Genomic DNA, 27,779 nt, shown 5'->3' with positions numbered 1-27,779 from the left:
GATATCATGTAGGCTCTTCCTGAATACAGAAGGAATAACAGTAAGCATATAGATCTGCAGGTGAATGCACCTGTGGAATCAAACATAATGGTGTTTAGTTCATGACCCTTTGTGCCATGTTGTACAAATTGCCACAGCTCTTAGACTTTTGAAAGATTACCCAAATGAGCGTTCCCCATCAGCCATCTCAAGATGACTACAAGGGTTACCCACCCTGTATATATGCATTACATTAATGCACTCCCGTTTCCTGTACAGTTTTCTTTTCTTATCTTTATTTATTTATATTTTATTTTTGTGTGATTTTTATATTTTATGCACCAAGACAAATTCCTCATATGTGTAAAACATACTTGGCAATAAACCTAATTCTGATTCTGATTCTGATGGTTCATGTGGCTCTTTTGCTCAAGCCCTCAGAGCACTTTTCCATTAAATGGAACAAATGTCCTCATCCATCATTTAAGTGCCGATTTTGGTCTGGATATTATTGTGGGCATAAATTCTAAATTCTGCAGATCTTTTTTCCAATAGTTGCGATTTCCCAAAAATGATATTAAAAATGATAGGTCCAGTGTGTAACATTTAGGAAGATTTATTGAAGGAAATGGAAAATGGTATTCATACGTATGTTTTCATTTGTACAAAAACGTGATTCTTATTTTCAGGTGTTAGAATGAGCTGTTTTTATCCACAGAGAGTGGGTCCTCTTTTTCTAGTCCACCATGTTGAACCGCCATGTTTCTTTCTTTCACACACCAAACACTGCCTCTGAATAGCGCTCCAGATCCTACATGCCTGGAAGGCTGAGCTGTTTTCAAATGGTTTCAGACTGCAACTTTACCACTACATGTCACTGAAGCCTACACACTGGTCCTTTTAACCTAAACCAGTTTAATTTTTTTTTATAGTTCTGTACAATGTTCATGAGTTTCATCAATGAGTAAAATTTGGTCCACACACACTCTTGCCCTTTCCTCAGCTGTCATTATAATGGTAAACTCCACGAGTTTCTGCTTGACTCGCTCTTAAATTCTCTCTCTTTCTCTCTCTTTCTCATTTTAGGACCCCTGAGCAGTGTCCCAGTGTGGTGTCTCTTCTGTCAGAGAGCTACAACCCTCATGTGCGTTGTGGAGCTGCCATGGCTCTGGGCATCTGCTGTGCTGGGACAGGAAACAAGGTGAGTGCCTCCCCTATCCCCCCTCCTTTCAAACTTAAAACACAATGACCGTACCTAACCTTTTTCTTTTTATGGTGTTGAGCTGTTGTTAATGAAATTCAAAACAGTGTTTCAAAATAAATCGGGAATGATTGTAGGCCTTTGAAACATGTGCAACAATGTTTGACATTTATTAACAGCAGCTTAACACTGGTATATTAAAAGTAGGGTGGTGGTGGTTCTCTCTCTGGTTAGATAAAGGAGATAAAGCCCCCCCCCCCCCCATACAAGGGGGGAACCATATGGACCAAACCTCATCGTCATATTACAAATACCTCAGTCATATTACCACACAAATAGGTTTTTCTAGTTATCTCCGTTCCAAGATGTAAATGAGTACTTGTTTAAGAGATGTCTGCACAAGAGCATGCTTCTGTTGGGATTGGTGCTCATTACTGGAATTAATGTTCTTCGTTAAGACTGTGTACAAAAAAAGCTTAGATATCATTTTCTCAACCACAAAGGCAGTGTTGGTCCCGATGTCCTCATTTATCCTATGTACTATCTTTGTCTTGGCGTAACACGTGCGTCACTGATGCAAAGATTATATATGCTGCACAAAGGGTTTTCCTTAATACTGATGGCTCCTTTTGTGAGGCTCATCTTAGATGAGCAAGTACAGACTTGTGTTGTTTATCCACTGCAGAAGTTGGAGAAGTTGTCAGATGTAAGGATGCCACCAGAACAAATGTTGCTTTCCTTAGAAAATGGATGTAATATTGCTCTAAAGCCAAGCTGTTATCCCAAGTTGATCTTACAAGATTTCTTTTGAACCTCACCCGTTTAAAAACAATTTTGAAATGATGCCACAGTTTGAGCAAAGTGCAACAGCCATTATCTTGGTTACTGTATATAGTGATTAAAACAAAAGTAAACAGCTATTTTACTTGTAAACTATTAAAACTTGCTTTAATTTTCATTGAAAGTCAGCACTGAGCTCATAAATTGTAGAACGTTCTTGGGAGATTTGGTCCAATTTGGCACACAGTCACCAGGCTGTACCCTGTCGTTGTCTTTCGGTTCATTGAGGTCTGACAAGGAGAGTGAAGAAGACAGAAGTTAGGGTGCTGCCAGATCCCGAGTTGTCTAACTATGTGGGCTGATAGTCTGGCAGAGTCATGGCTCATTGCATCCTGAGCCTTGAAGCACCAAAGTGAATGTTTTGGACCAGACCAGGCCGAGGCATGCTACAGAGCTGATCAGCTCCAAAGATCCACTGCTTGGTTTTTCCAGAATAAAACCTCAAGCACATTAGGTCCTTACTGAGAAAAATGATGATGCGGCAAGAGAAGTGGGTCACCTATTTAGAGGGAGCACATTCCTTTGCCATCATTTGCACACCTTGAGCTTTGGATATTTTTACTGGACTGATGTTCCTGATCTGTTTTTATACGTAAAAGAAAAACCTGCACAGGAAAGCTGATCTTTTCTGTTGTCGGTTTGTTTCATGCTGATTTGTGCGATATTGAAAATCTTAAATGCAGTTCAGCTTGTTTAGTGAATTGGATGGAAGCATTGTTCACCAAGAAAAAGAACCAGTGTTTCAGAATACTGTTATATGATACAGTTTTATAAATATGTATGAAAATGGAAATTATGTCGTGGTAAAGTGTGTTCTGTGCTGTTTTGAGTTTATTTACATAAGCTTCTTGCCATTTTTTTTCTAAATTAAATCTCATTTAAAGTTCAATTCATGCTGAGGTACAAGCCTGAAGAAAACAGTCCACCACTGTACATGGATTAAGAGGATCTGAAGCAGCCATATTATGTGTAGACCTGCTCTGCTGATTGGTCCTGACAGTAAATACCCTCAATTAAACCACCCGACAACCTATCAAGAACAGGATGTGGTCGACTGGTGTTGGCTTTACACTCTTGACTTATCATCCCGGTACACGACTGTCTCAGCCAGCTGAGCCGAGAGCACTGATGAAACATGGTTTATTTTACCTCCGCTGTCATCATCAGAGTTTGTTTCTCTTTCCTCGGCGGAGCTGACGCCTCCCTCTGAGTCTGGTGGTGTGAATTACAGCCATTACTGCTCAGCTGAGAACAGAAGAGTGCAGAAATAAGAGGAGAAGAAAGGTGGTCCTCCTTTTATTTTTTCATTCAGAGTGATCATGGGAGGAAACTGAAGGAGGCGGGGCTTGTTGTAACTGTTACTCAGTTGTCCCGAGCAACCAGATATGGATGAGCTAATGTAATTAATTTGTGTGGTCTGGTTGCCTCTGCTGATAATCCCTTTTCCTGTATTTAACCAAACAAACGTGCCCCGGTTGCACTGTTCTTCTCTGGAAGGGAATGGCAAGATATAGAAAAAGTCAAAATTTCCCTACTCATTAAAAGAGGTCATTATTTTATCTTTTGTAAAGCAATACTAAACAAATAATCTTATAACAGTCAATTTGTCAACTTCACCTTCAAGAATCTGGTCTGGGAAAGTTGGAAAGTCATTTGATTACTTTTTTTAATTATTATTATTATTATTATTATTATTATAGTTCCTGGGTTCGAATCCGACCTGCGGCTCTTTGCTGCGTGTCATCCCCTCTCTCTCTACCCACCTTTCCTGTCAATCTTCGGCTGTCCTATCCAATAAAGCCATGAAAAGGCCCCAAAAAATAAATAAATGACCAAGATCTAAAAAGTATATGGTAAAAATGTTACTTAAAACTTGATAAAAAGATAATTTATGACAACCACATGTGCAAAGGAGATATGAGGTGTTTTTAGATATTTTAATGCGCAAATGTTTCATATTATAGCCTTAATTTAAGCAATATTACCAACTTTTCTGTTATGCCTTTTCCTCCACAGGAGGCCATCAATCTGCTGGAGCCCATGACCAACGACCCAGTAAATTATGTGAGACAAGGTGCACTCATTGCCTCTGCCCTCATCATGATCCAGCAGACTGAAGTCACCTGTCCCAAGGTAATGTCAAAATGTTTGCATTTTGCTTTCCTTTTTTATCCAGACTTGTTTAATTGCTTCTCCGTTATTATTGCTGAAATTGTTTTATAGCCAACAGTTACAACAGCACCTGTCAAAGTTTTGGTCTAGATACTTCTTTTATAGGCCTAGCAGACCTTTTAAACCGCAGAGACATTTCCTTTTGAATGTGAACCAGTATGTAAAAATGTATGGAGCACAAATAAAACAACTGCTCTGTTTTTTCTCTGGGTGGCCTGTTGGTTATCTGTGAAATGACAGGATGCCTCAGCGACTCTTAAAATCATGCTTAACACCACTGAGACCAGAGCTTTTTGCTGAGTAATGAGTGAGGGAAAAGAAAATGGGGGGGGGAAAGGGGAAGACTTGACCGAAAGCAGAAACCATTAGAACTATTAAGACAGAGTGAAAGAAATCTCTGTCATGGAAGACTGGATAGTGACTAGTCCCAACATAACTGCACGCACTCACCCTCAGGGTACCTCATACTTTGTCATAGCTGGTTAAGATTTGCCAGACACATTTTGAAAGACTCCTCATCTGCACAGCAACAGTCCTTAAACCTCAAAGCCATATGCAGGATTGTGCAAGATACAGTTTTTTTTCTCCAAACAGTGGTATGTCAAGAGGTATTACATCCTTGATTGTTTATTTCAAAGTCCCAGTCTTTGTAATTCCCAGCTCTGCTTCACAGAAATGTTAGACCTCTTGTTTTAAGGTGGTAAATTGGCCCAAATTGGCAGATAACTATCCAGCACAGTGTTTATTTAAAGTTTCACTCTGGTGAGAGAGATGCCGTTAGGACTCCCACAGGTACTACACCATCATTATGATGTGGCAATGTTGATGTGGCCTTGTTATGACTATTGTGCTGACAGAATATGACAACAGCCTGTGACAGCCACATTCAAGCATATAACTTCCCTTAATTTGGAAAATGAGGAGGGACAGACAAAATAAATTGCAAACATACACCCTTTCTAAAACTTTAAGGGATTCTTGGTCATTAATTACATTCACAAAATAAAGTTACAATGAAAAGCCAGGTTTATGAAAAGGCATATTGGTACAATTGTGTAGCATAATATTCCCCAGAGTAAAGGTTTGTACTCAGTAGGTACAATGTTGCTAGTTTGCAGCCATGTTTGTTTAATTGCCTTCACAAACACTAGGTTCCAATTCAGGGTAAATGTTAAGAAAAAATAAATTCCAGTCTCTCAAATTTAAAGACAGGAATCCATCATTGATGTGAATATCATAACAGAATTGTGTGTTTATAAATTAACATATTTTCCTTCCGTCACTATTTTAGGTGAACCAGTTCAGGCAGCTTTATGCAAAGGTGATCAACGACAAGCATGATGATGTTATGGCCAAGTTTGGCGCCATCCTGGCCCAGGGAATCCTCGATGCAGGTTAGTGTCCAAACAGAATATATGTACCCGTTTATGCTGGCTGTTTGTTGGAAATAGTCTGTTAACTGGAAAGACACCAGCTTGATCTCAGTGGCTTTATACATGTCACTGAGCAAGAGATCAAACCGCTATTTGGTTCCTGCCTGCTTGAACAGCCGTCACCTCTCAGGGGACATGAAAAGACCAACAGTCTTAATTACACTGTAAAACAAGTGAACTGTTCTAACTGTAACGTGGGTTTGTGGTTTTGTGTGTGTGTGTGCCCCTTAATTTGAGTTCCTTTACGCTCAAGCAAACACGAGTAACCCTCTTCGGTTGACCACCCGTGCACTGTGTCTCTGGAACAGATCATGCTAAGGTGCATTAGCGTCTGGTGTTCCTACCTCAGCTCTGCTCCGCTCTCAGCCATATGGCCTGTTGGTCTCCCCTTGGTGATTACTGTTTGTCTGATAAGTCTCTGTGTTTGTGTGTCTGCGCGGGTGTTTGTGGACACAAGCATGCAGCGTGTGTTTGTGTGTGTGAGGTCCTAGAGAGCTGCACATCATCACATGTAGAGCTACACACTCACACACAGGCAGAACACACCCATATTCACATGTATACACAAACGCCAATGCAGGCAGGAGCAGAAACCCATTTTCTAGCACTAACATAAAACCCTGTGTGCTAAGCCAGAGAGAAACCAGCTCTGTTTACACACAGCTGTCTAAATACACTATCAGGTGTTGCAACTTACACAAAGTGAAGCCTATCTCAAGTATTTGTGCTGTTACTTCAAACGATCAGTACAGCATACGTGTTCTTGTGATGATGTGCCTCATTAATGTTTTTCATCCGTCATGAAATTCCCTCTTGATTAACGCCGCCCCTCCTGCAGCACTATTTGATGGTAATTTCTTTCCGAGCAGATTAGCCATCTTCATGTCAGGCAGGACCTCAATCGTGTATCAAATCAGGCACATTAACCGTAATAAACTCGGCTAACATGCTGAGCTGACCCTGCGTGAGACCGTCCAGACAAACCCTGACCACCGGTGTCATTTTTCATACAGCAGACACTCTCCCCTCCCTCCCCCCCGCGCGCTTCAGGCCAAACTCCAGCTCTCAGTGCTTAACCCGTGTTTTCAGTACAGTTGAGTGCGTGTAGCTTACAGTTTAAACACAGTCAGGCAGGAAACACACTACTCCTGTTCGAATGTCAGACATGCTCAAGCTTGTGCGGAATGAATGTTTTACTATTCTGGTTCTTCTAGGGATTTAGGTGTGTTTGAGGAACATGGGTAATTGTATTTAATTTGATGGGCGGAAGCGATTACAGCTCAGTTTCATGATCACCGTTGCTCATTACCCAGGAAATGTCAGTCTCTTCTGCTCGTTCTCTCACACACACTCTCTCACCCCTACATGTTCAGCTCCCGGTTACAGACTTTACCTCACTAATTGATAAAGTCCATTAATTAGCTTTAATTAGTGATTTCTCTCTCATGAATGAGACATGCCCCGACTACTTTCTTCTGTTTTTTTTTTTTTATCTTTTCAAAGCAACCAAGCAAACAGGTAGATTGTTGATATTGTCATGTAACACCCTTTTTGAGAAATGACTCATATCCCTGTGCCTCCCTCACCAACTCCTCGGAATGAAAATTGGCACACCAAACTAAGAGTTGGCAAAAACAGCAGGACTAGTCAAGTGCTCTCAACCTCTTCTCAAGTTTTTAAGAGACTCTTAAGTACCCAGTTGTATTGCAGCAAGCAGACCTTGTGACTCATTCTGGCCAATTTGTGAGACTGGAATGGTTTGAACAAGAATAAGGCCTTGTTATTAAATGATCTTAGTTTACCTCAGAAAAAAAGTGACCACAAAGAAAAAACACAGCAGATGATTTAGCCGGTATTACCAGGGCAGACTTCAGTTTTAGTTGGAAATGCCACTCCCTAGTAACCTACCTTTTCATCCCTGTGGAGATGACAGTTTTATCCTGGTTGCCTCCTATCTTCTCTTCCTCCCCCTCCCTCTGTCTTCCCTTCTGCAGTCACTTCCTATTGTTTGTCCTAGAAAGGCTAAGGGAGGTATGTTACTCTTTGGTATTGCTCCAAAGAGCACAATTGACCCTGGTTCATCACATATATTGTCAGCTCCACAGACAAACTAAAATTGGAAACTTTCTGTTTTGGAGAGCACAAAGTGTCACCATGAGAGGCCACACTGAGGATCAACCCCTTAACCTTGCTGATAACTGGTCTCACACACATAAACATACTCTTTCTTAGAAGAAAATGGCTTCACAGTATCATTATTGTCCCTTTACTTAGCTGGTAAAATTATTAACCAGATCCTTTATACAACATTTGTATCCTGCAACAATGTTCCAGTTTCCCAGAACGCTCTCTTAAGCTCTAATTGCATGAGACTAGTATTACCAGGGGACCTCGTGTGATTTAGAAATGATTATTTTTCTGGAATGAGAGAGAAATGCAAGCTAAAATATGGAGGTAGTTTTTCCTCAAAATTGCCAGTTTATTAGGTATACCTGGTAAAATGTAGGTGTAGAATCACCTCTCAGTATAGCGCAATACAAATTACATCCTCCAAAGTAACCATAAAGTTGAATCTATACCTCTCTAATACAGTTTCAGTCTGATTTATTACTGGGATGTTATATTTGTCTAATTTTAGAGTGTGTATGTTCTAACCACAAGATGACCCTGTTTACTGCTCACTGTGGTGGATAATGCCCTTCTGTGGGAGGTGACTATGTAACATAAAGACTTGATAAAAATTTATTATTTACAGATTTAGATTTACTCCTTTGAAAATGTAACTAACTACAGTACTGGGAACACCTGGGAAAATCATCTGATATTTTTGGGACAGTTGACACCTTTTGTAATGTAGATGAATTATTAATCTCCTGTGGAGCTCACATCTAATAATAATGAATGAAGTTTATCTTTCAGATTTAAATGCAGGATGCTGTAGACAATGCATTTTTTTTTAATTGGCTTGCCAGTTTGTCCCTGTAATATAAATCTTTCCCTGTAATCAACAGATCAGACAGGCGCAAGCCAAAAAGACGACCTTTTTAGGGTGGTGACCATCCTGATCTGTACCCTCATTAACCTTCCACTCCCTCATCGTACAATTCTTGTGCCAAGTTGAAATAGGGTTCTTTTCACAATCAGTGATTAGTATGACTTCAAAAGAAATCCCAAAAAACTGAACAATGATAAGGAATGTGATTGTTAAAACAAAGAGTAGCTGGCCTCCAACTTTGCACCTTTTGTTATTTTTATTTGTCATGGTAATCTGCAAAGTCTTAAGTATATGTCAATTGTGGTAATCCTGGATTCTCTGGAGTACATTTTCTATCTATACGGAAATTGTCTAAGTAGTATGTATTTTAACCTTTTTATGTATCAGGGATGCATAAAGATTGTTTGAGGTTTGCTCTGCATGCACTCTCCTTTTCACCAGGAGTAAGCATGCTTTTCCAACCCCGTCCTGATTCACATTTTATACAAAAAAAAAAAAAAAAAAAAAAAGGGTACTTACAGGCAAGCCGCTATGTACTTCTCAATTGTCCGGTTCTCCCATATAAAAAGTCACCACCATCGTTGATACAATACTCTCTTTAAATCCATCTCACAAAAGGCTTATCTCAGCCCTTTATGACATGGTGTCGGATCCAAGGCATGCCCCCATGGGGCTCAGAGCAACATGGGAGGAGGACTTAGGCCTCTCCCTATCAGAAAATACATGAAATGATGTGCTTAAATGGGTCAATTCAAGCTCTCTGTGTGCTCATCACTACGTAATTCAGTTCAAAGTGGTACATAGTGCTCATATTTCAAAAGCAAATCTATCCTGAATGCATCCTGAGGTGAGTCCATTCTGTGATAAGTGTAAAAGTACCGAGGGCTTTTCTCTTCATTTGTATTGGTCATACCCCAGTCCTAACAAGTGCTGGAAGGGGATCTTTCATAAACTATCTCAGGCGCTAAACATCAGACTGGAACCAAATCCTATGGGTGCTCTAGTTCGGGTAACTGGAGGAAAGACACAATTAACTGCAGTAAAACAATGTACTTTATCTTTTGTTTCCCTTCTGGCTCGTCGGGCGATCCTGCTCAGGTCGAGGCACACTGCCCCGCCCACTCACACACAATGGTTGACAGATATCATGTCCTGCTTCAAACTTGAGAAAATCACTTCATCATTTAAACAGGAAATTTGAGGGAGCATGGGGGGCTTTTCTTAATAGATTAAGAAATAATTGATTATTAAGTGCCACTTAACTACATTATATACTACTGTAACTCAAGAATCTGGAAACTGAGCGCCAACATATTATGTAATTGGTTTTAACGTTGTATGACATTAAGGTTTGTTTTATCCTAGCAATTTGTTCAATCCATACTGAAAAACAAATCGTAGTTGCCTCCAGCATTGTGGAAGCACCAGGGTTGTTTGTGTGTGTGGCGAGTCTGTTTCACTATCCTCTGCTGTACACTTTATACTCTCACAAGGTCTCTTTCATTGGTCTCTCTGTACATTTTCATACATATACAGCCACACAGCCACATGTTGGAGCCATCCTGCTGTCATTAAGAGTTATTTAGCATAAAACCTGTTTTTATCTGGTGAATGATGTAGGTCTGTGCCATAATACTGACATGTCCTCTACCTCTTCGGCCCTCTGTTGTCCAGGTGGACGTAACGTGACCATCTCTCTGCAGTCCAGGACGGGTCACACTCACATGCCCTCAATGGTTGGCCTGCTGGTCTTCACCCAGTTCTGGTTCTGGTTCCCCCTGTCCCACTTCCTGTCATTGGCCTTCACACCAACTGCTATAATCGGCCTCAACAAGGACCTCAAGGTACTGAAGTGACGTCTGTCTGTCTGTCTGTCTGTCTGTCTGTCTGTCTGTCTGTCTGTCTGTCTGTCTGTCTGTCTGTCTGTCTGTGAGAAACCGTGAATTATCCTGCACATACCTTATTAGTCATAAGAATATAAACTTAGTTGTGTTAATGTTAAAATATAACTGACCTTGGGGCAAAAGTATGGTGGCTAAATTTGTCTGCTGAATTTGTATTTGGCACTGTGTTTGATGCAGAAAATATTTAGCTTCTTTCCTTGGTAACAACTGTCACCACCAGCCTATCCATAACAAGGCCCTCCTGACTGTGGGCCTGTTCTGGCCCCCCGCCACTCGCACACCGATGCCAAGGGATCACTGTGTCATATTGGGGTCTTAAACAGACATTAGATGGGCATTATATCTTCATTGCTACCCGAAACTGCAGCACCTGACACACAAGGGACACCCACACACTTTTGCGTATTGTGTATCCCCAGCTTTACAAGGCACTGGAGATTTTAATTGGTGTTAAGCCCCCAAATAGTACACCAGGGATAGAGTGCAGAAGTAAGGTGGGGACAGCAGGCTTTGACAAACTTTGTGCTGCCAGGACTCAACAGCACCTGTTAAACTACTAAACACAAGTCTTCACAAACTTTGCCTCTCATCAGTGAACAAGAAACATCCTTATCATTTACCAGTTGTTCTGTTTTAGTAACAAACTTGTAGGTTAGCTTTTAATAGAATAAAAGAGGAGTCACTTCACTGCTTCTCTTTCTGCCTCCTTACTGCAGTGAAACTGTTGAATTATGAGGTGATAAAAAGTAAGAAGTCCCCCTGGTCACACTTTGTGCTGCATTGCTGCTGCTCTGTTGGACCATAGAGACTGTTTAATAATTTGGTTTCAGAACACTGTTATAATTTGAAAGCTCACACTAAACAGAAGGCAGCTGGTGCTGCTCTGGCTAGAGATCTTCTTTTATGTTTGTCTTGGTAAAGTTGACAGAGCACTTTTTCACTTTTACATAATGTTAAGCCTGCAACTAATAGGGGAAGGAGGTTGTTGTAATAAGTGCTCCTTCTTTTGTCTAACCAGTTAAACAGATGCTTCACCCTAAAATGTGTTTGTTGAGCTTTAAACTGAATTATATGACTGAACTGTGATAAAACTCGTGTAAAATCTACATTTCGTAGGTTGGAAATGGCTCCACACACTGCCTCCCTGTTTTAAATCACTCTGAACCTTGCAAAGCCAATGCTAACATGAAGTCAGCCTGTTTTAGGGTACTCTACGTTATGGCATTTATATATTTAAATAAAAGAGTGTAAACGCCCTCTAATCAAAGTAGCCTCTGCTTTGAGTGATAGTCTGGGAAACTGCTGCACTCCTTTTCAAATGTATATTGATCAAGACACAACATTCACACTTTTTTGTTAACCCTCTTTTACAGTTTTACCTAAATCTGCTGGGGAAAAACTTTTAGAATAGAAAAAGACTGTCATGGGTTTGTTGCAATGCAAATGTTAGCCTTTAGCTCAGTGTTCACATTAGAGCTGAACGACTAGTTTATTAATCAATAGATAGAAGAATAATTTTTAATTATTTTTGATAGAAGATTAATCGATTCTCACATTTTTTGTCAGTTGTGAGGATTTGTTGTTTTTCTCTCATGTGATAGTAAACTGAATGTTTTTGAATTTTGGATTGTTTGTCGAACCAAACAGTCGATTTGAAAACTTCACGTTTTTAATGTTTTATCCAAAGTGAAGCGTCTCAACAACTACTGACGTGAAAATAACAAAAAAAACGAACCAACCGACATTTCAAAATCATCACACAACAATGTGATGTCAGTTGATGTTGATGTTAGAGGTCGGTGTTAGAAAGTGGACATCATGGCCAGGTTATGTAAGGTTACTAAACTTCTTCTCTTCCTCCGTCTTCGCCTCCAGATGCCTAAGGTGCAGTACCGTTCAAACTGTAAGCCTTCCACCTTTGCCTACCCACCAGCTCTAGAGGTTCCCAAAGAGAAAGAGAAGGAGAAGGTGAGAACTGAGGAACCGAGGCGCCACAACAGATCAGCTTGTTTTGCTTTCCTTTTTCTGAAATTATTAGTTGAGGAAAGCTGACCTCGCTTCATATTGATTTGTGAATAATTTTGAACCCTCCCTGTCAGACTCCTCATTTTCTTGCCCGTTATATTTATTATTTTACCATCTCTGGCCTATTTTTCTCAGTTGCTTTATTTCACAATCCTAGATGCTCTTGGAGAATGTAATGAAAAGACCAAGCAGCGTTTATTTTGTGGTTGACTAGTTTTGTACATTTTAAGCCATGTTTGTAGAAGGTCTGAGTGTCTATGGTATTGTCTTACATTGTGGAAACGTCTCTGCTCTCTCTCTCTCTTTGCATGGCAGGTATCCACCGCCGTTCTCTCCATCACAGCCAAAGCCAAGAAGAAGGAGAAGGAAAAGAAAGAGAAGGAGGAGGAGAAGATGGAAGTGGTGAGTAGAAATGCACAGCCCTCCAAAAACCCTCTCCTCCTAAATTACTAATGATCTTATTTTATTTTCTTCCATTTAAAATTCTGGACTCACATTAACATAAATACATGGCAAAGTAATTAATTAAATTATATTGGGAAAATTTAGGAGTAGTTAGTTAGGAGTAGGGAGTTTTATCTTCTTTTAACAGAAAGATCTATCTTAAGTGAAGTTTTCAGGAATTGATTACATTGTTGGACTCCCAGACTGCTTTATAAAGGTAGAGAGGTCATATAATATCCAGGTGTATACTCTGCAATGCGTTATACCTGGATTATTATAGACAGAACATTCTTTTAAGTAGACCGCATTGCAGTGCAGCTACAGCTTGTGTCCCGGTGTTTTTAATTTAAGCGTTTCATTTTTCTTACCACATGTGTCTTTTCTTAACTGCAAAAAATTACATTACACACTTCACTGAATACCTCCTGGTATGCAGATAAAATCTGAAACTATTTGGATGCTTAATAGGATATCTGAGGCAAAGCCATGCAGCCAGTTATACCATCTCTTTTGCTCTTCGACTCTGAGAAAAGACATAATGGCAGGTGTGCGTACAAAGTCTTTCTTAGCCTTTTCACTCACCCACACCCATTGTTCACAGTCCGACTCTGTCAGTCCAGAGCCAGTATAGCTGTCATTGGGATTATCTCTGGGCGTTAGCAGCATGTTTGATCCACTCTGCCACGCTACATCTCAGCTGTGGTGCTGAGAGACGAGTTTGGAAATCCAGTCCGGCCTGCTCACATCTCAGGCTTTTGATTTGATTTTTATTGGCATAACTTATGAAGAAGGCGGATGAAGGGGAGGCATCCGCTCTCACTGCGGTCAGACAGAATTCACTGGTTGCCATTGTCTGGATAGTTTATTTTTTATTTTTTATAGAGCTGACTTTGATTTTGAACATTTTGTTTGTATTTAGCTCATATATTCATTAAAAGTTTCACTGTGGAAACTCTTTATTTCTACACTAAATATGTCAACACTCAAATCTGTTGAGTAGAATGATTTGTGATGGAAGGTAAACAGTGTATTGATAAATACAGTATGTTGTGTGCAATATATAAATTGTAGAGTTAAAACACTTAGTTGATTAATTAGATATTAGATATTATTAATTATTCAACTATTTTGTTAATAATCTGAAGTATTAAATCATAAGTCGTTTCAAGCATATTTCAAAATAAAATCTAAACTATTTACTGATTCCAGCAGCTGAAATTTAAAGTGTTGCTGCTTTTCTTGAGTTACATTAAAATAAATTATAATGTCTTTGGGTTTTAAACTGTTGGTTGGACGACACTGTTCTTATATGATGTATTACAGACAGTTTATCAATTATTGCAACATCAACGGGCCTGTTAAGTATCAGTTTTCATCAATAAACTATTTTAGTGACTTAATCTACAGTTTACACCAGAAGCCTCCTATTAGAAAAAGACCATCTACAGGAGATGATGTAGTTTGGTCTTGAAATACAAAACTTTTTTTTTTTATTGCCAGTTCTCTCTGCACCTTTTGTCCTTCAGTGTCTTTTTTTTATGGGTTTCCAGCGTCCGACAATAGCCCAACAAATCACTGGCCATCAAGGGCGCCAGAGCAGGAAAGGACTGAATCACAACAGAAAGAAGGAAAACCAGGATTTATTGCTCATAACTCCTCCAAACTGTCAAATAATGTCAAAGTTATACTAGGAAAAATAGATTCTGATTATGGGGGGTTTAAACTTCAGAATCAGAATTGTGGATGATCAGCAATTTTTCCTGATAAATATTCAATATGAATTTATGTTTATTGGGTTTTTTTATACATAAAATAGTTACAAATAAATATAAACCTAAACAGAAGAAGACACAATGTACTTTACTTTTTTAAATTGTTCTTTTGCCTGTTGAATCTACCGTTAAGAAAAGTAATCAGAGTAGTCTTGATGCAAAATATGCTGTGTCTCTGTCACAGGAGGTCCAGGAGGCTGAGAAGGAGAAGGAAAAGGAAAAGGAGAAGGAAAAGGAAAAGGAGAAGGAGAAGGAGAAGAAGGATGAAGAGAAGGAGAAAGAAAAGAAGAAGGAGGCAGAGCCAAACTTCCAGCTCCTGGAGAACCCGGCCAGAGTGATGCCAGCTCAGCTCAAAGTCCTCAACATGCCCGAGACCTGCCGCTACCAGCCCTTCAAACCGGTAACAACAACCCACTGTCTCTCTGAATGTTTGTGTGTCTGTGTTTGTCTCCTGTTAAAACTGTTGTGGTGATACACGTAGCCGTCATCATGGTTACTTTCCTTACCTACCTTTTTATTTTGCATAAATATACCGTATACACAGCTTATACTGATTAAGTTAAGCTGGCTTGATTTAGCTTTTGAATTCATTCTAAAATCACAGATCTACTGTAATTAAAATGCTGTGTTTGGACAGTTTTGCTCACAAACCACAAACCCCACTTAGAACCAGACTGAGATCCACCTTTTCAATCTGTCTTAGTCTGGATGTTTAACCTGCGACAGTATTGAGTTGAGTCAAACTGTACCAAACGTTTTAATTTAATATCTGGGTCCAGTTTGTTGGTAAATAATGGCAAGATACTACTGTATTTCTAGGTAGAGCTACAAAATATTTAGTAAATGTAGTAATAGTAAATATCAGGTTTCCTTTTTAGTCCTTTTACTACCTCCTTCATTGCGGGAGAAATCCTCCACATTTTTCACCTGTGTAAGCCAAAATAAAGCAGTTTTTTTTTTTTTTAATTCATATTACCATTAAATCACACACACTAACATCTGGAGAGTACTAAACATCATTATAATGATATTTAACAAAGTAAACGTATCTCAGAGGGGAGCTTTGCCTTTTAAAATAAATCATTAAAATCAGGATCCAGCCTGTTGGTTGGTTTTGGCCTGTCGAATATCTCCAAGTCCAGAAACTCTCCTCGCTTCAAGCCTATAAACCAGACGACTGCGGTCCGGCTGTAAATGTTGACAGTTTTCCGCAGTAAATGGCAGGACGACGTGGAGTCACCCAATGAGAACTCACCACAGTCCTGTAAAGAGGAAGTACTGTTTGATTTTATATCCAGTAAGCTAAGCTCGGAGTATTACATTGTACAAGTTCTTGTGTCAAGTGCCAAAATGGTGTCTTTTGCTTGTCTAAGGTTTTGTAATGCTGCTTTCCTTTTAAGGGTTTGTTTTCACATTCAAAGACGGGTTTAGGAAGTGAAGAGGTTTTATAGACTTATCATGAAATCTGGTCAGTGTCGGGAGGTTTATTGAAAGCCTATTATGTGGATCAACTTAGATTAATATAAAGTTTCCTGTCGACAAATTGATTATTAAAACTCCACTTTTTAGTTCTTTACTTTTTAACTAACGACCCAATTCTTATTTTCTTTCATCAGCATTTCTAATTTATACACACTTGTTTATTTGATTTATGGTTTCACCATTATATCAAATTCAAATTGTTTATATTGTGGATTGTGCGTCATTACATTTATTTTAAGAGTAGTTTAGCTTAGAAATATTTGTCTTGCCTAAGGTTTAAGTAAAATTTCTGGGGGTGGGTGTGATACTGATGATAGGGGCTGGAGTCAAAAACTTGCTTTTGTTATTTTTATTTAATTTTGGCTAACATATGTATATGTATGTATGCTCAATACTGTACCCTAAAATCTAGAGCCTTATTATATTTAAAGCCTTATTATTATTTTGATCAAGTTACCACAGAATAATTACAATCTAATGCACAGAAAGTGGGAGAAACGGCAGGGTTAATGCACCCCACAGCTCATTTTTGTTCTGAGGCCCCCTATAGGGTTAATCCGGCCCTGTGTATTAAACAATGTTTGTTGTTTCAGCAGTATTAAAGTACTTTAAAGATGAGACTCTTAAGGCTGTGATAAATGTCCTCTTTACCTTTCAGTGTGCTGCGTCGCAAGCTTTCTGCTCGGTCATTGTAGTTCAGCCAGACTGCAGCACTCTGTAAATGTGGAGCTCAGTTTTGTTCCAGCTATTACATAAGCATCAAGTTCTGTGTCAGAAGTGAAGAGTGAGATGTAAACAAATACGGGGCAGCCTGTCCTGTTGACTTTAAGGAAAGAATACGTCAAACATTAATATCTATAGTCTGTCAGTTCGCCAGCTGTAGCTCAGTCCATAGGGACTTTGCTTGGGAACCGGAGGGTGGCCGTACTGTGGCCCGTTCTCCACTTGAACCGGAGTATTGACTGGTAGCTGGAGAGGTGCCAGTTCACCTCCCAGACACTGCTGAGGTCCCCTTGAACAAAGCACCGAACCCATAACAGCTGCCCCTGTGTGTGTGTGTGTGTGTGTGTGTGTGTGTGTATAATATAATAATAACAATGAAGTTAAAAAATGTAATTAACAAAGTAAGACTACTTCTTCAACAAGTGTTTACACACGACTCAATTTCTCCTGTCTTTCACCAGCTCCATACAGGAGGCATCATCATCATGAAGGACACCAGTGAGGAGGAGGAAGAGCTGGTGGAGCCCGTCTCAGCTCACGGCCCTAAAATCGAGGAGGAAGAGCAGGAACCAGAGCCCCCCGAGCCCTTCGAGTACATTGATGAGTAGAAATGCTCTCACGGCAAAGGTATGTTCACAGAAATCATTCTTGAGTTTTGTTATTCATTCATAACTGAAGCAAACCCGACGTGTCCGCTGACGTTCACCACGCTGGTCTTTTATCCCTATTTTTTTGGCAAAGAAAACGTGGCGGCCGTTAAACTGTCTGTCCTTCCTAAAATGTTTTGAACTTTAAGTTTTAAATCACTGGATCTAAAATAAAGGCCAGCAGGGCTCTTAACTGCGATTACATATGACATTTTATTGTCTTAAGTGTTTTCAGGAGACGTTTTGTCCCTGAAGAAGCACTGAGACGTCAATCCTCTTTCATTTTTAATTTATTTATAATTTCTTTTAAAAGTCATACATCTAAGTTAAAACTAGCAGACACAGCAGCATTAGTGTCGCAACTAAGAAATCAAACTGTTTGACAGTGGTGGGCCAGTGCGGCGGCTCGCAGTGTGAAAGTACAGTTAAGGTTACGTATACATTTGTCACTGATCTCCAGACAACCCTTTCATGCACAGCTCTCGTGTTGTTTTCAGAGGTAGTAATCACACAATGCAGGTCTGTGCTGTTGTTCCCCAAGCATAACCAAGTTTCACCCGTCACCGACGCTTGAGAATGTAAACATCGCTGCCATCTCCAAACGCCAGCTCAGAGGGCAAACCTTCCCGCTGCACTCGCCAATGATGGGATGCTTAATGATTCCTGGCTGCTTGTTGTTTGTGTTGGATTGGCCGCGGCCTGCCTCCCATGTAGGAGCCTTGCAGTTGTGTGTGATGAGACCGATGAGGTGTCAGTGACCAAATTAGGGCCTCTGTGCACACTATGTCATCCCTTTATGAGGTTCAAGTGCTGTGTGACAGATTAAACACTGCAGAGATCATTGTCAGGATGACTTCATGGCAGAGGTGTGTGTGTGTGCCAGAGTCAGCACGGCAGCAGAGCGAGTTAGGGTGACGGAGTTGTTGTGGGAGGTCACAGGTTTGATGCCCAAAAGAGAAATCAACAGTCACAAATCTGTTTTTTTACTGACTTTATGTTTTCTGGCCCTTAAGCCCCTACGCAGTCATGCTCCACCCATGCAGGTGTTTCCACTTAATCTACCTGATAAGAGCTCGTCAGGACTGTTTAGCTGTGTGTACAGACTGCTCGACTCTCCTGTTGCCTCAAACAAACATGGACCACAGCTGATGAGGGTGTGGATGGTGAAGGTTGGGGCACAAATGGTGCAGTACTTCAACTGCAGTTTGTTCCTTTCTAATGCTTGTCGAACTATAATATAATATAATAAAATAAACTAAAGACACTCTTTGACTATGATGATGTTAAAACTGACACTGGCTTTCACAACAGAAAGAGCTCTAATAACATAATTGCTTTATTATTAATAATAATAATAATAATAATGATAATGATAATAATGATGAAAATAATGATGATGAATAACAGTAGTTGGATGCAATTTAATTGTGGCACTTACAGGGGCCTGGCATTGTGTTCAGACTTTATTATTGTTATGATTGTTGTTGTTGTTATCATTATTATTGGACCAATAATTTATCAGCTGTAATTTAATTACAGGGATAAATCATCTTCATTCAGTCTTCTCCACAGCTGACATATTCTAATCAATCAATCAAATACACAATCAGTCTATGAATTTCCCCCAAATTTTCATTAGATTCATTCTCTTATATAGATTATATTATTATTATTATTATTATTATTATTATTATTATTATTTATATATATATTTACACTATGAGCATTTTTTTTTTTACTGATCACACACAATGACACAACGCAGTCTTTCTACGCAGTGGCAGCTATTTAGCATTTAATGATTTAAGCATTAAGTGCTTTCAGTGTTTTAATGCCACATTCATGTCGCTTCAGATTTACTGTATTCGACAGTAAAAAGCGCTCAGGTCAACATCCAAGTTGCAATTGTGACTGTTGTTCAAGGTGATTAAACCAGATTTAATGGATATTGTGCCACACATGGTTTTAATGCTAGTCACCCATGTAAACATGGGAATCTTTTCCATCTCTACCATCCATCCTTTGACATTAATGTGGCCCAAACTCTCTAAATCGTTCAGAAAAAATTTATAATTGTGTATATTTAATGTATATTCATTTATATTGGCAAATATTTTCAATTTATTCATGACTCATCTTCACAAATCAGATTCTTGTTGGGTATTTTCTGATGTTTGTGTCCTTTTTTGGGAGGTTTCAATTATTAAAGTGAAGTTTATCACCTTTTAACCAGTGTTGTTTTCTGTCCACAGGCATCAGGAGAAATGAGATCCCAGCATGTTGGTCCAGCGTCTCCCCCCCTCCCTCTGTGCATCCATCTATCCACCCACCTCCCCTGCTTCACTTCCTCTTTTACACGTTTCTTTCCTGTTCTGGCTCTTCATTTGCCAGACGGGGAATGTTTTACATTCTCAAATTGTATAATTTTCTGTCCGTACAATAAAAATGATGTATATTGGAGACTGGAGAGTGTGTGTGTTTATTTGAGTGGATATTTCAGCAGGCGTGCGTTGGGGGAATTTCTCTAATCCCATACATTTAGACTGGTTTACATTTTCAGCACTCAGCAGCAGCTGCTACAGTCCGCTCAGCAGTCTGTCTCTGTACAGTGAGCGGAGTCTACTGTGTACACATACTAATCAACTGTAGGGGTGAGGAGTGTCTTGAAGTTAAAGCATCAAGAAAACTAAAGTCCATGAAGTTTATAATCCATTTGAGCGGGACAGAAGGGAAAACTTTAACTCATTTTTATCCTTTTTAACTTTTAACTTTTACTTAAGATTGATTCAGTGACAGTTATGAGACATTCTAAAATAAACATTTTGTTTATGCAGTTCTGATTCTAAAATTCAAAAGTTAATCGTGCTTGTGGCCTTTTTATACGCCAAAATCATTAACACTTCAGAATAACTTTTAAAAACTTTTAATTGCAATAAACTGGCTGTGTACTGTTTTCTTCAGCACTTCCTTTGGCTCTGTTCGATTTGAAAACTTGCAGGGTGCAAAAAGCCAGTCAAGCCACCGGCTTTTTAAATCCAAGTCATTAGTGAGCAGTGATAGCCTTCTATCTTTCTTTTTCTTTTTTTCTTTTTTTTTCAACTCCATGTAGGGAAAAGGAGGATATTTGGCACATTTGGGGGGGGAATGCAAAACTCATCAGTCAAACTCAACACCGTGTAGCAGCAACTAGAGATGAGCCTCCAGCTTATGATTATCACAAGGCGAACATCCACTGAAATCGCACAGTATCACCTAAAAGCAGTGACAGTCTTCAAATCAAAAGCTTTGTCACAAAAAATACCATAGCAGTTAATGAAACAGCTGTGGGTGTTTAGTTGTAGCAAAGATGGGTCGACCCATGGATGAATTATCAAACAGGGCAGGCAAATACCGACGCTTTGTGTTGACGACCTGAGAATGAGACTCAACAATCAACTATCTTTCTCCAGTAAGAATGTCCTCACCTTTAAGCACCTGGTTGGCAACATTTTCCTTTGAAAAAGAAAACTACAGAGTTCAGTCACAGCCTGTGAAAACTGTTGTATAATGCCTTTATTTACAGAGGCAGAGTGGACCTAACGGAAACACGCCAACATGCTTAATATGGGTAAAGATCCAAAAACTCTGGATCCCGCAAGTCCCATAATTTGAGACAAAAAGTCAGGATATGTCAGCCTGTGCTGCTTTTAATCTGTTTCTATCACAGCTCAAGGCCACTCAGTGAATTATGACACATTTAAACAATGTATAAGCACCTGTAAATATTAGGAAGGTTTGTACAAAATAATATGTTCATCTTGTTTGGCATATATACAATGAAGACATCAAAAATATGCACCAAACAAAATATTTTATTTATTTTAAGTATAAGCAGAAGAGAGATGTTTACTGATGTGGAACATGAATCCAGCACACTGCCAACTTATTTTAGCTCAGAAACCAAGAACCATCAGATGTCTTTTTAAAACAATAATCATAAAACTGCGACTGATTGCCTGTGAATAAAAAGGTTGCTGATGTCTTCATTAGTCTGGCTTCCGCAGCTGGAATCATCAGAGTTTACTTTTCCTGTCATACAGTTATTTTCTCACAGTTTCACTCGTTTGTAATTTCACTCTTGTGTGTTTACTGCTGAAGTTGTCATTCCACTGTGCTTTTTATTTTGCTTTATAGAACCTTTAAAGATTACTTCCAGACATGTTTTAAGACATTTATTCAAATAGTCTGCTTGGAACAATAATGCAAAAAAGTATATTAACATTAAAATCCTTAAAAATGCATTTACTCCTTCAACTGCATTTAAAATAACAGAATCTATGGATATGAAAATGTTAATTTCTCTGATAGCGGCGGCTGTCACTCAGGAGCTAGTCCACTAATCAGAAGGTTGTCGGTTCGATCCCCGGCTCCTCCTACTGCATGTCAAAGTGTCATTGGACAAGATACTGAACCCCAAATTGCTCCTCGGCCATCGGTGTATGAATGTGTGTGAATGTAGCATGTAGAGTAAAAGCGCTTTAAGTGGTCAGAAGACTAGAAAGGTGCTATACAAGTACAGTCCGTTTACCATTTTACAAATCATTCTCGACCTTAAAATCACATTTTAAATGAGCACAGAGAAACTTTCCACTTTCAGCAGATGAATCATTCTAGTGTCGATCTCTGCACATACATCATTCTGCACAGTGAAGGTCAAACATACAACTGTAGGAAGGCAAGAAGAAAGGCATATTTCTGAGTGGAAGGGGACTTTAGGTTAGAGTATCAGTTGGACTATTATACATCCAAAACTCCAACCATCCACCTTGTAAAGACACTCAAAAGACTGCAGCCATTTCTTGTGGTTTTTGAGTCTTCAACCCAAGATCAAGTTTATCATCTTCAAGTGGCCAAATTCCCCCAACCTAAGTGTGATTATATTTGGTAAATGAAGCTTCATGTGGAAAAGTGGTTTGGGAAAGCGTTTAGGAAATGATAACACAGGCAGTTGTTTTCTGCATGAAATGTGTTGGAATGCCACTCGTTTGATTTCCTAATGCGTAAGACTGGTGGAAAAACGTCTTTGCTGTGAAGTAAGTGGTCGTCAGAGATGATTTGCTGCACCCCCTCCCCCCCTCCCCCCCTCCCATCAGTGAACCAGTGTATGTACATTTTGGCCAGACATTTAGTCTAATCAATTCCTCCCTTCACATTCCCAGATACATGGTCATGGAGGATTGTTTAACAACTTTATCGACTCCACAATCTTTCCAAATCTTTCCTCATCTCCAGGGAATGAAACACACACACAGAGAGGAACACACTCCTGACTTTGACCTTAACGACCAAATCCATCATCATTATCACCCAGCATGTGTTCCAGTGAGGTGGACGAAGCACCATCTGCACCATCAGCCCCTCGTCTGATTCAACACATCCTAAATATAGAGGCCGTTCGGTCCACGGCTGAGGGATGAACTTTCTATTACAGGATTGCATTCCTGGAGATGCGGTAACTCCATGTAGTCTCCACAGGAGGGAATGTTTAGTCACTCTGCAACCTCCTCTCTCTCTCTCTCTCTCTCTCTCTCTCTCTCTCTCTCTCTCTCTCTCTCTCTCTCTCTCTCTCTCTTTCTCTCTCTCTTTCTCTCTCTCTCCCTCTCTGCTCCACATCTCCTTGTTTCCATCTAAAATGAGATTAGGTCAGCCTGCAGCCTTCTCTTCCCGTACGTCCCGGTGAAGCACGTGTCGGATGAGATGTAGATTTGTCTGTCTGTGTGTGGAAAACCTGCCTCTGCCTCCTTCAGACTGTTCAAACTATGTGATGGAGTGGACCTCTTGTTTCTCTGGTGACTAACTGATTCATATCACGTTAGTTTGCCCGGCAAAGAGCCAAAGCAAAGAAAAGAGCTGGAGCTTTGTCTCGTCCATACTGTACTTCTGGCGGTCCTGGATGCTGTAAGAAATGCCATCAACTAGTATATAAGTGGTACCAAACAGCTTCAAGGACATTTTGCTTGCAGAAGCCCTGTTTCTGGAGTTATGAGTGTTCTGGATAATTTCTAAGCACACTTATGGATGTTTATCCACGAAGGACACAGGGGTTGATGACTTTGAGAAGATTCAGTTCAAAGTGGTGCTCATGAGTACACATTTTTCCCCCCTTTCTCCATTGACTCATATACCCCCATGTATAAGCCACAAGTGTATAAGCCATAATCAGTTAGTATAAAGAATTAAAGTCAGCTGGCAGATATTCAAGCTTTCATTTAGCTGCATTATTCAGACAGATTTACAATCACTCTGTTGGGCAGTGTTTTTGTTTTCAATGGGCCTTTTGTAGGGGGGATTGAACCTGTGACCTTTTGCTTTCAGATCCATTTCTCTAACCTCTGAGCTTGGACTTGTGCTTTTTAGGAAGTGTGAAAGAAAGGATGCAGCTCCAAATTCCCTAATGAGTACAACTGCGAAGCACCATACAAGGCAAAAGGATCCCTTGGTTGCATCCAGTCATGCAGGCCAAGCTGCGGAGAGGAGATGGAGGCAGGCGGCCAACCAGCAGCGACTAATGTCTGTCAGTAAACTGACAAAACCAAACATGAAGGAAGGAGGAGGAAGAGGAGAAGGGTGATGGTCTGTGTGTGAGCAGACGGAGGATGTAGTCACCGTCTGTGGATGCAGTGATGGTTGTGACTGTGTCGATGAAAGGATGGAGGGTCAGCGAGCGATTTTAAAGCAAACAAGCGGACCCACCGGAGAGCTCATTGGCCAGGTCAGCGAGTATGTGGCCTGCAGGCAGTGTCGAGAGTTTTTGGCTGGATTCGAGGACCAGCGAGTGATGTGCCGGTGGTCCATGATAGAGCTCTGGACTGAGCCGGCTGTTCTGTCTCCTCCATCTGGAGGTTCACACTGAACAAACTCAGGATGTTGTGGATTTTGGCTCTCGGCGGCCTCCAGCTCAGAGTTTCCTTCTATTTTTGTGACGGTGACAAGATAGAGACCTCCCTCCAGGAAGCAGCAGACTTTGAAGCAGCGTGGAGGAGAGTTGATAAAATAAGGTCCTGTGATAAGAATCACGCTGACTTTTATACACACATTCAGTGTGTACTTATTCCTTTTTAGTCAGTGTTCATATTTTTGGCCTCATGTGTGGCCGAAAGCTGAAAATCATCACTCAGCTGTTGGATTTTAATATTATCCTGCATCCAGCCAAGGAACTGCTCCTTCACAGGACACTGAACTTGAAACATTTACTCAATTATTACCAAAAATTAAGTGATAATCAAACAAATACAATAGAGGAAGAGGGATCCGTATTCCTCCCATTAAAAGGGTTTTCAGTAGAGTTTCCCCCTATATCTGAAGGGATAGAGGGTGTTGTATGTTGTACAAATTGTAAAGCCCCTTGAGGATAATGTGTGATTTCAGGCAATATAAATCAAGTTGACGTAACTTAATTATTTTAAGTCATGTATCAATGCCAGCTGCAGCTGTTAGGACCAGGGATAGACCCAAACTTAATATTTAAGGCCCATATCAATCCTCCTGAACAATATATCTGCAAATAAGACATTTTCAACATAAAGACAAAACAAAAACAAAAAAGCATTGCTTACATTTTACAGCTTTAAGCTTTGAACTAAATACTAAGGGATGTCATTAGTTTTGTAACTGGTTACTGGTTAAAGTACTGGATAGAAAGAAAGAAAGGAATCACCAAAGTAATTAGTATTCATCCTGAAGGAGGCCGTGAACGTCATCAGTTTTGCAGTTATTGGTCATAAACTACTAACTAACTATTGGATAAATTAAAAACCTGAATGAAAAGTCAGGGGAAGCTTTTATAAGTCATCCTGTGGTAAAAATGAATGCGTATCAATTTGCATGGCAGGTCATCCAAAAGCTGTTGAGATAATTCAGTCTGAACTAAAGCCGGGACACACCAACATCACCGTCCCCAGAGCCACCAGCGGGCTCATTATCATTCATCAATTTATCATCAATTTTTGGTTAATATATTTGTGACAGAACTGACTTGTTAAACGTTTGGACTGAGGAGTCTTACTAACAGAGATGAGTTAATGATGCTCCACCAGCGGCTGATACTGACCCATCTGAGGAACAGCACCATGTTCCACATCTCTCTGCCACATGCGCCGGCTGTTTACCCCAACGCCGCCCTGCCACCAGTGACTAAAGTTTACTGTGTTGACGTTCACTTGACCCCCTCTGAACCCAGATAGGGCGACCGATGTCAAAACAGTCTGAAGGGTTATATAATGCTCTCAGTTGTCGCTGGCATCCGTCAGCAGCAGCTGGGCAGGACAAGTGGCAAGTCTAAGCACTGCTTTGAATCCCCGAACAACAGTTCATTGATTAATTACCATTCTTGAAGCCTCTGAGCTCTGCGTTTGAATTCCACAGCTGATGAGAGTTATGTGAAGACCTCGCTGGCTGCTGATCTGCAGGGGCAGGACACTTTCTGTAGTCTGTTGGGGGACTCTTGGATCGAGGAACTACCCTGAGACACAAAGTACAAAGAGGAGACTCCCCACAGCAACAGCAAATACTGTGGAGAGAAAATTAACTGGACTGATGTCAGAGAAGATGAAGTACGAGTGTGACAAACTTGTTTAAAGACAAAAACAAAACATTTTACATATATACATTATTACAGCTTGTCCTTTTCTCCAAAGATAAGAGGTAAGGTAATGTTTTAATGTTAGTAATTTTTGATATTAAAAATTCGAAACATTCAGTGGTTGCAGCTTCTTGAGTGGGAATATTTGCCGATAGAAAACCACATTTCTTCAGGATTTGGGCTCTTGATAAGACAAAAGTCTATCTGAATGGGCCACTAAGTAAATGTTAGTCACCACCCTGGGTACAACTACAGTCTCGTTGGGGCGTAAGTGTCTGGCTCAAAGGTGCCACAACAGTAAATGTTTGAGGGGAAGAGAGCGTTGGTAATTTATTCTTCTCTCACACATTCCCAGCTATCTGGACATAGGCCCGGTTGACCTTTAGGCTCACACTGTCCAAATATTCGTAGCTTAAAGGAAATGGTTGTTATTATTTTATATTTCTATTGTAAACGAATCTCATAAAATGACCAAAAGAGACAATGTTTTAGTCCATTCCTCTCAGCCATGAGCCCACTGGTTCCTACTGAAGACGTGAAGCTTTAAAAATATAGTTTCACTTTAAAAAAAAGGCTCAATCATTTCCTAAAACTTCTGGGAACTGCAGTTTTTAGCTGATGTTACTTAAACAGGAGAAAATAGTTCATTTGTAGGGGGCTAACTACAGTGCTGGAGTAATACACATTTGGTGCTCTAGTGCAGTTTTTCTCAACATCCGGTACCGGTCCATACATTGTTGGCTTTTTAAACTTACTTTATCTTTTTATTTCTTATTTTAATGTGTCACCTTGACCTGAATGCCTGTTTCCAAACGTCCCCCCTTCCACTCAAAAGTGTGTTTTTCTTATTGGCACATCACCTGGCTTGTGCAGAATGATGTATGTTCATAGTTTGTTTTCACATTTGTCTGCTGAAGTGGAAAGTTTCTCCGTGCTCACCTTAAATCTCTGCAAGTGTAATGTGGAAACTTGAAGCCTCCAGTGCAAATACACATAGTATGAACAATTTCACTTTAGTAGGAGACCAACCTACTGTATCCAACATATTTGCATATTCAGAGAACAATTTGGAAAACTCATGTTAGACAGAAAATGTTATTTGTCTTTTAAAATAATGTCTGGAAATGATCTTTGTCTGACCCACTCGTCTGTGAGACCGCTCTTTGCGAGCTAGCTTGATGTTTTTAATAGTTTTCCGGCCACAGTGGAGGTCTATAGTGCAGATGAATAAGTTATATCAGGCTTTATCGTTAGTTTTGATCTTTTAATGGGATTTGTTGACTGTAAGATGAATCTACAATATCACCAGACTCATCCTTTAAATGCCTCGCTCAAATGTCTCCTAACAGTAGTTGTTTGGGGAAGAGCGTTGGTAGTTTATTCTTCCACATGTTCCCAGCTGTTCTGTGAATTAAAAAAAATGTAACCAGCACTAGTCTGGTTACAAAGGTCATTTATCTGCGCTGTAGGCTCCCACTGTCCGAATACTCTTTGGATAAAAGGAGCTGAATGCTCCCTCACCTCCCTGCAGCTGGATGAGAG

At 40.0% G+C, this 27,779-nt stretch overlaps 1 protein-coding gene and 1 long non-coding RNA gene across 2 annotated transcripts in view; one reads left to right on the top strand and one right to left on the bottom strand.

Moving 5' to 3' along the window:
* psmd1 (proteasome 26S subunit, non-ATPase 1) overlaps nucleotides 1-20,077 on the top strand; it is a 41,452-nt gene extending 21,375 nt beyond the window's left edge. The window contains exons 17-25 of the mRNA XM_051375576.1: nucleotides 1,066-1,180; nucleotides 4,037-4,153; nucleotides 5,484-5,586; nucleotides 10,295-10,464; nucleotides 12,400-12,492; nucleotides 12,865-12,951; nucleotides 14,950-15,165; nucleotides 17,432-17,597; nucleotides 19,870-20,077. Of these exons, the coding sequence (XP_051231536.1) occupies nucleotides 1,066-1,180; nucleotides 4,037-4,153; nucleotides 5,484-5,586; nucleotides 10,295-10,464; nucleotides 12,400-12,492; nucleotides 12,865-12,951; nucleotides 14,950-15,165; nucleotides 17,432-17,578 (1,048 nt within the window). The 3' untranslated portion in view covers nucleotides 17,579-17,597; nucleotides 19,870-20,077. The remainder of the gene's footprint in view (nucleotides 1-1,065; nucleotides 1,181-4,036; nucleotides 4,154-5,483; nucleotides 5,587-10,294; nucleotides 10,465-12,399; nucleotides 12,493-12,864; nucleotides 12,952-14,949; nucleotides 15,166-17,431; nucleotides 17,598-19,869) is intronic.
* LOC127349726 (uncharacterized) lies at nucleotides 2,101-6,671 on the bottom strand. The gene is made up of 3 exons (XR_007880349.1): nucleotides 5,970-6,671; nucleotides 3,170-3,265; nucleotides 2,101-2,250 (listed from the first exon to the last, which is right to left on the bottom strand). It is a non-coding gene; the product is annotated as an uncharacterized LOC127349726 (long non-coding RNA).
* Nucleotides 20,078-27,779: the final 7,702 nt, after the last annotated feature.

The sequence above is a fragment of the Dicentrarchus labrax genome, unplaced genomic scaffold (genome assembly GCF_905237075.1).
Source record: "Dicentrarchus labrax unplaced genomic scaffold, dlabrax2021, whole genome shotgun sequence".
Taxonomy (NCBI): domain Eukaryota; kingdom Metazoa; phylum Chordata; class Actinopteri; family Moronidae; genus Dicentrarchus; species Dicentrarchus labrax.
Note: the sequence above shows the minus strand (reverse complement) of the source record. Positions and strands in the feature narration are given on the sequence as shown.